The sequence below is a fragment of the Triticum aestivum genome, chromosome 3B (assembly GCF_018294505.1).
Source record: "Triticum aestivum cultivar Chinese Spring chromosome 3B, IWGSC CS RefSeq v2.1, whole genome shotgun sequence".
Classification (NCBI taxonomy): Eukaryota; Viridiplantae; Streptophyta; class Magnoliopsida; order Poales; family Poaceae; genus Triticum; species Triticum aestivum.
The window spans coordinates 595,344,287-595,352,009 of NC_057801.1; the positions used below are offsets into that span (position 1 = coordinate 595,344,287).

Consider the following 7,723-nt stretch of genomic DNA (forward strand, 5'->3'; position numbering starts at 1 on the left):
AGAATGCTTTACAATTAGGGATGGGCTGTCATGTTTGGTTAGGCTATCCCGGAGTTCTTTTGTTCGTCTCTGTAAATATTGCGAAGAGTCAATAAAACTTCTCAAGATTGTCTAAAAAATGTATTCTAAAAAAACAGAACTTTTGAACCATTTATACTTTATATGTATATTGTTTGATTTTTTTACAGCCACGTGTAGGAGTACTTGGGAGCAAAACAGTGAAATGAGCTTTCACCTGGGAGCCAAAACAGTGATCTGACGATTTTGTTAAGATGAAAAAAATATATAGAGCTGGTCGGTTTATAAGAAAATTTTGGCCAAAATCTATGCATAAACAACAAGAAAAACCCAATGAAGATCCAAACAGTCCACCACCCCAAAGGACCGCGAGTCGAAAACGCCATCAAGAAGTGAGATGACACCGAAGAACGTCGTCATTGCTGTAATCGACCCCCCTCGATACAAAAATTTCGCCAAAAACTGTAGATGACCGCCCCATCGAATCTCGGGAAAACCACTATCGCCACTCCCACTCCGATCAAACAAGACCTAGTGTATCTGCGTGTATGTGGCATGGACGTAGTATTGTGTTGAAAAAAAAAGCACAACTTGATGCGCCTGCTTACTCATGTATGCATGATCTCAAGTGTATCTAAAGGATGCAACACACCAGTTCTTTGTAATCCAATGTATTGTATGTTATTTTACAAAGTGGCGTGTGTTTTTTGCAAAAGAAAAATGTGGCGTGTGTTGATGTGGTTGCTGTATTCAGTGTCAGTTTTCAGAATAGAGATTTCTGTATGAGGACACTAACAGCTTATTCAATAATTGTGTGTGTCATCGTCAACTCATTTTTTACAGGGTACAAATTCTTGCAACATGGCTGACCTGTTGTTTATTGTTGATCATATCAGCAAAGCGTGTATTAGCTTGTTTTTAAAGGTGTTGACCACAGCTAAAAAGGGGTGTTGATCCAGAGCAAAAGACAGCACAATGTTATACTTCTAACCCAGAGACGAACTACGTACTGCTTGCAATGGGGTCGATGATTGTGCCCATGGAGCCGATCACCCATGTCGACGACGGCAACGGCGATCAGGCGGCCTCCCATGCAGCTCGCCAGCGGCGTCCCAAGTTCCCAAACATGGCCGCGGTGCCACTCTTGAAGAAGGTACGAAACTGAACCTTCTTTTGGCTACAATTCCTACGGCTAACCAGGAACTAGATGCTCGGATCAGGTGACGGCGGAGTTCCTCGGGACGTTCATCCTGATGTTCACCCAGGTGTCGACCATCATCATGGACGAGCAGCACGACGGCGTGGAGGGCCTCATGGGCATCGCCGTGTCCGTGGGCCTGGCGGTCACGGTGCTCGTCTTCTCCACCATCCACATCTCCGGGTGCCACCTGAACCCCGCGGTGAGCATCGCCATGGCGGTCTTCGGCCACCTCCCGCCGGCCCACCTTGTCCCCTACGTCGCCGCGCAGGTGCTGGGCTCCACCGCCGCCTCGTTCGTGGGCAACGCCATCTACCACCCCGTGAACCCCGGCATCGCCACCGTCCCGAGCGTCGGCATCGTCGAGGCGTTCGCCGTCGAGTTCATCATCACCTTAGTCCTCCTCTTCGTCATAACCGCTGTTGCCACGGATCCTCATGCAGTAATATATACTGTACTTCTTCCATTCCTTTTATACTTTCTCTTTCGTGGCTTCCCTAGCCAGTGGTCTCAGCTGTTTTACGAAAATGCTTAGGTGAAAGAACTGATCGCGGTGGCAGTTGGTGCGACAGTAGTAATGAATATTCTCGTCGCGGGGTAAGTGGAATCTGTGTGTGGTACACGTATATATTTTGGGTCCTCTGTGTTTTGGTTTCAAGCTGAGCACGATTTTACTTATGCTGGCTGAATTTTGTTGTGAGAAGGCCATCGACAGGTGCATCTATGAACCCAGCGCGTACGATTGGACCGGCCATTGTTACGGGGAGATACAACAAGATTTGGGTTTATCTGCTGGCCACACCACTGGGTGCTATTGCTGGAGCTGGATCTTACGTTGCAATTAAGCTGTAGTTACGACTTACGAATATGCACACGAAAAGGAGTTAGAAAGAGACGAATGTAAATAGTTCATTTTTTTAGCAAAGTGCTTTTTTTTGCGCAGGAACATTTGCTGCTCTATTCACCGGTCCTTTTTTTTAAAGCGGAGGCAAAAGTTTTGCCTCATCGATTAATTAAGAAGAAAAGAATTGCCCAGTTAATTAACGGAAAACCGGGCGAAAACCAATACAATCGGAGCACATATGAATAATGAACTACTCACACAACATGGAACCCCACAAACACACAGATGGCCCGTCACACTTGCCGAGTATACAACATCCACAAACCCCGAGGCACCTCCCAACCCAAAACCACAACCCAATCAAGCAGCCACAGACGTCTTGCCTTTGGCGCCACTCTTGTCTTTGCCCACCTTCTTTTGTTTGTCTCTTGGTGTCCCTATCAGGAGGCAAGCAATCGACCTGCCCAAACCAGGTCTAGCAACCTCCACACTGGCTAGCAAGTCACAAAGTTCCTTAGCGAAGAGAGCATTTGAATTTGGGGCAGGTGACAACACAAGTGGCTCAATGGTCATGCCACTCATAGACATCACCTGCTCGATGACCATAGATGAGGGAATGACGGCATCATCCGAAACTCCGCACTCCATATCGTCGAGAGGTAGGCTGTTTGATGCCTGACAAGGCTCCATAGGGGGTGATGAGGACACCAGGTCCACCTCTGAAGCATGGAGAGAGTCCAACTTGAGCTGCCCCATCGACAGAGGCGAAACAGGTTCCCCACACAACACCCGCAACTCAGGCATGATCTGCAACACCGGAGACACAACCTCGACGGAGGCCTCACCCTCGAAGTCCGGCAACACACGGGGCGTCGAACTAGACCCAACACGGGGCGAGAAGCCCGCAGCACGAGGCGAGAAGCAGCCATAGAGATCCACATCTTTGTCGCCCTCGAAGTCAACAACAAGCTTTGGCAGAGGAGACAACATAGGAGGGAGTGACGCCTCAGCCGTCGCAGGAGATAGCCTGCCCAGAGCAACCTCCACACGCTCCAGAAGGCTCCCAGCCCGCAACAACCAACTATTCATTGAATCAACCACATCACTCAGAGGTTGAATCGCCTTCACCATCTGTAAGGAAGCCATGCCTTGTAGCTCAGAGCGTAGCAGCTCGGTTTGCACGGCAAAGACAGACTGAAGCGCCACCCCAGCTGAGGCTGCAGAACCAGCAGAAGAAGAAACAATCGACGCCCAGGAGTCACGTCGGGTCGCATTGGAGGGAAGCGTGGCATCAGACCGGGCCTGACATGAAGGTGGATGAAGATGATGGATGGTGTCGAGGCGGGACAATGACGAAGCAGCAGGGTTATCGAGCAAGCTGAGGGGTCGCCAAGCCTTCCGACACTCACGGGCCCGATGGCCGTTACCCAAGCAATGAGAGCACCGAAAAGGATCCCTGCACTTCGCCGCATGACCTCCAATAACAAGGCACCTGCAACAACGACCATGGAGCCACGCAGGAATGGGACGAGGGGACGAAGCTGGAGCTGGAGACGCCAAATGATGCGGATCATGCCGCGGCCGCACCTCATGCCAACCCTCGCAGTTAACTGCCTCACGCACAACGCTGACCCCACTGGAGCACTTAGCAGCCAACGGCGTTTGCGGGGCCAACACTACGCCATCCTCATCATCTTCGTCATCGTCGTCATCGAGGGAGCTCCACGAAGACCGCACCATGCCGGTAGCCAAAGCATCAGAAGCACCCGAGGCAGCAAGCAGCTTTTCAGCCCTCATGTCGGAAGAGGGCCCAGTGACATGACCGCCGTCTTCAGCAGCAACGATGGGCGATGCGGTAGGTGATGGCGACGCAAGGACCAGATTGGAGCTGGCCGGAACCTCGCGCGAGACCACTACGCCCCTGCATGGTCGGGTCAGCCTTGCAGTAGGCGAGGGAGGCCGCGGCGAGGCCGCGCACAGATGGTGGCGGCAGACGGGCGGGGCCGACGCCGGCAGTAGGAGGAGCCAGAGAGGCCGGGGCGGCTCCCATCGTCGGAGCAGCAGGAGGGTGAGGTCGGCCCGAAGTTCGCCGCGAATCGGCCACTGGAGAAGAGACCTGTGGGGGAGGAGGCGTCGGAGCCTGGCCGAACTAACCGGACGAGGCCGCTGCACCGGAGGACTGTCGAGGAAGAAGCGGGCGGCGGCGCCTCGCGCCCACCCATGAACGCGAACGGGAGACGCCCATCTCCTTACATGAGGCACGCAGCAGCGCAGGGACACCGGATCTGGCCTCGACGGCCATAGGGAGAGGCCGGATGGGGCAGATCTGGCAGCGGCGCAGATGTATGCTCACCCGACGGAGGAGCTCGGCGGGGGTGGCTTCCCTTTTTCATTCACCGGTCCTTGTGAAGGCACAACTGGCGTGCTTAGAGAATCTCTATCACCCTATCATTTAACTTCTCAAACGACCTTCTAAAACCTAACTTCTCAGATTTAAAGGAGTCCAATGTTTTGCACTTAGCCCTTTCTCAAATTATTAACTCAAAAGCTCAAATTTGCACAAATGCTCATTTCAAACAAACCAAAACTACATTTAGTGCATAACTGTACAACAATACCACATTAAACTTAGTACTCCCTCCTTCCCAATATGTTAGGCGTATTAGGATTTGCATGCATTTCCATAATGTAGGGCGCACAGTTACAGCAGAGGCAACAATCCCTCTATTTTTGGAAAAAAAAGGAAAGAGTAAAGTGCAGAGTCCTGCCTAGGTCCAAGGAGATTGAAAGTGCCTTCCCTTTTTTTCTACTCGTGTGATGCCTCATGTAACGACTGATGCGCTAATTTTCGTGCTAAATCCTAATACGCCCAAGATATTGGGAAGGAGGGAGTACCTTAAATGTACAATAGTACCACTAGATTAGGTCTAAAATGAGCTATAAGGAGGGTTAAAATACTCCTTGCCTCATCGGGAAAGAGCTCGATGACCACCACGTTGCCGGAACATGAGGCCTCATGGTCGTGGGTGCCCCTTCGAATCCACAACATTGTCTCCTTGTTGAGAGGACATGGTGTTGTTGAAGATGTTGATGGAGATTGCCCTCCCCAAGATGAGAGAGTTGTTGGTGATGATGATGACGATGATTTCCCCTTCAGGGAGGGAAGTTCCCTCGGTGGAATCGCTCCGCAGGAGGGCGAAAGTGCTCCTGCCCAAGTTCTGCCTCGAGACGGCGGTGCTTCATCTCAAAAATCCTCTCCTAGTTTTTTCTAGGTCAAAATGACTTAAATACCAGAAGAGAGGCACCGGAGGTGGGCTGAGCTTAGCACAACCCACCAGGGCGCGCCTGGGGGCCCTGGTGTCTTGTGCTCACCAGGTGGCCCCCCTCCGGTAGTTATTTGCTCCAGTATTTCTTATTTAATTCATATAAATTCCTCGTGAAGTTTCAGCTCATTTGGAGTTGTGCAGAATAGGTAGCCTGACGTAGCTTTTTCGGGTCTAGATTTCCAGCTGCCGGAATTCTCCCTCCTTGTGTAAACCTTGCAAATTATGAGAGAAAATGCATTAGAATTACTCTAAAAAGCATTATTATGCATAAAAACATTATAAATAATAGTAGGTAAACATGATTCAAAATGGACGTATCAACTCCCTCAAGCTTAGACCTCGCTTGTCCTCAAGCGAAAACCGAAATCGAAAAACATGTCCACATGCTTAGAGATAAAGGTGTCGATAAAAACAAAATACAGACATAGAAGCATCATGTAACTTATTATGACAGCAACAAACCTTAATATAAAACTTTTAGCATATAACTTTTATCATAGACTTCTCATGAACAAGTAACAATTCATCACAACATCAAAGTACAAAGCATAAACTCTATTGAAAACCAACAAACTATGTTCTCAGTCAACTTTGCAACTACAGTTCGTCATCTTTCCAGAAAGGGTCACGTATCGGAGCCTTTTTGCCAAGTCCACATACTCAACCATCATATAGTCTTCTATGATTGCTAACACTCACCGCATACACATGAGCAAAACATTTCAACCGGACACATAGAAAGATAGGGGCTTATTTGTTTTGCCTCCCAACATACTCACCTCGAGGGTGGTGTCAACAATAATAATTCATGCTACCCATATCCAACTGGATATATGTGCCTAGATCTTTCCTCACCACATGATGCTTGCCAAAAGAGAAATAAAAAAAGGAATAGAGAGAAAAACTTTGACTCTTGCATGAAAGTAAATACATAAAAGTAAAAGATTTGCCCTACGCAGAGGTAAGCAGAGGTTGCCACGCGCTTATTGGTTGTATTCTCAATCCCTTAGTGCAAAAGAACGTATTGCCCCTTGTGATAGCAACCTTTATTATGCAGTCTGTCGCTTTTATTCTTTACCATCACAAGTTCATACAATGCTCAATTTTCTCTTATACTAAATGATCTAACACCTTTAGAAGCAATTTTATTGCTTTATTGCACCGATGACAACTTACTTGAAAGATCTTACTCAGTCCTTTATGTAGGTATGGTGGACTCTTTGAAAATAAGATTTGGGTTTAAGGGTTTTTGGATGCACAAGTAGTATCTCTACTTGGTGCGGAATTTTTGGCTAGCAAAGATGGGGGCAAGTGAAGGAAATATGCCCTAGAGGCAATAATAAAGTTGTAATTTGTATTTCCTTATATCATTATAAATGTTTATTATTCATGCTAGAATTGTATTAACCGGAAACTTAGTACATGTGTGAATACATAGACAGTACATAGTGTCCCTAGTATGCCTCTACTTGACTAGCTCGTTAATCAAAGATGGTTATGTTTCCTAACCATAGACATGTGTTGTCATTTGATGAACGACATCACATCATTAGAGAATGATGTGATGGATAAGACCCATCTGTTAGCTTAGCACTATGATCGTTACAGTTTTATTGCTACTGCTTTCTTCATGACTTATACATGTTCCTCTGACTATGAGATTATGCAACTCCCGAATACCGGAGGAACACCATGTGTGCTTCAAACGTCACAACATAACTGAGTGATTATAAAGATGCTCTATAGGTGTCTCCGAAGGTGTTAGTTGGGTTGGCATAGATCAAGATTAGGATTTGTCACTCCGTGTATCAGAGAGGTATCTGAAAGTGCAACTATCCCTAGGTGGTTTTGGTAATTCCTAACAACATATAGCTCATTGAGCTAATATCATTCCAAGATGAACATTTCAAGAAAAGCTCAATTAATGGCATGGCATGGATGAGGAAAGTGGATCCCTCAAAATACTAAGGATAAAAGGATTGACTCAAGCTCAAAAGGTCAAGACTCTACATATTACATTTTAGTGATCCAAGATCACATTGAGTCTATAGGAAAAGCCAATACTATCAAGGAGGGATGAGGTGTTGTTTAATGAGTTTCTTGCTTCAAGTGCTTAGTGATATGCTCCAAAAACCCTCAACTACTTTCTCATATCCACATATGACCCAAACCAAAAGTCAAACTCGGCCCCACCAATTCTTTCTATCCGGCGCTACCGAGTTCAGATGTCATAGCCACTGCCACAAACCCTAGGCAAATTGGTCTCACCGATAGGGATCTCAGTCTCACCGAGATGGGATTGTAATCTCTCTGTTTCCCTTCGTAACGTTTCGGTCT

At 47.6% G+C, this 7,723-nt stretch overlaps 1 protein-coding gene across 1 annotated transcript; it reads left to right on the plus strand.

The window, feature by feature from the left end:
• Positions 1–1,036: 1,036 nt before the first annotated feature.
• Positions 1,037–2,068, plus strand: LOC123067619 (aquaporin NIP3-3-like). Its single transcript, XM_044490343.1, has 4 exons — positions 1,037–1,171; positions 1,239–1,658; positions 1,752–1,813; positions 1,921–2,068. Exons 1-4 carry the CDS (start codon positions 1,037–1,039, stop codon positions 2,066–2,068), a joined length of 765 nt encoding a protein of 254 aa, XP_044346278.1.
• Positions 2,069–7,723: the final 5,655 nt, after the last annotated feature.

What these genes read in the sequence shown, in the direction of transcription:
- LOC123067619 (XM_044490343.1), top strand. Translation starts at nt 1,037, where the DNA reads ATGGGGTCGATGATTGTGCCCATGGAGCCGATCACCCATGTCGACGAC. An exon ending in CGGTGCCACTCTTGAAGAAG is followed by an intron (nt 1,172 to 1,238) that starts GTACGAAACTGA and finishes TGCTCGGATCAG; the next exon opens with GTGACGGCGGAGTTCCTCGG. An exon ending in TTGCCACGGATCCTCATGCA is followed by an intron (nt 1,659 to 1,751) that starts GTAATATATACT and finishes GAAAATGCTTAG; the next exon opens with GTGAAAGAACTGATCGCGGT.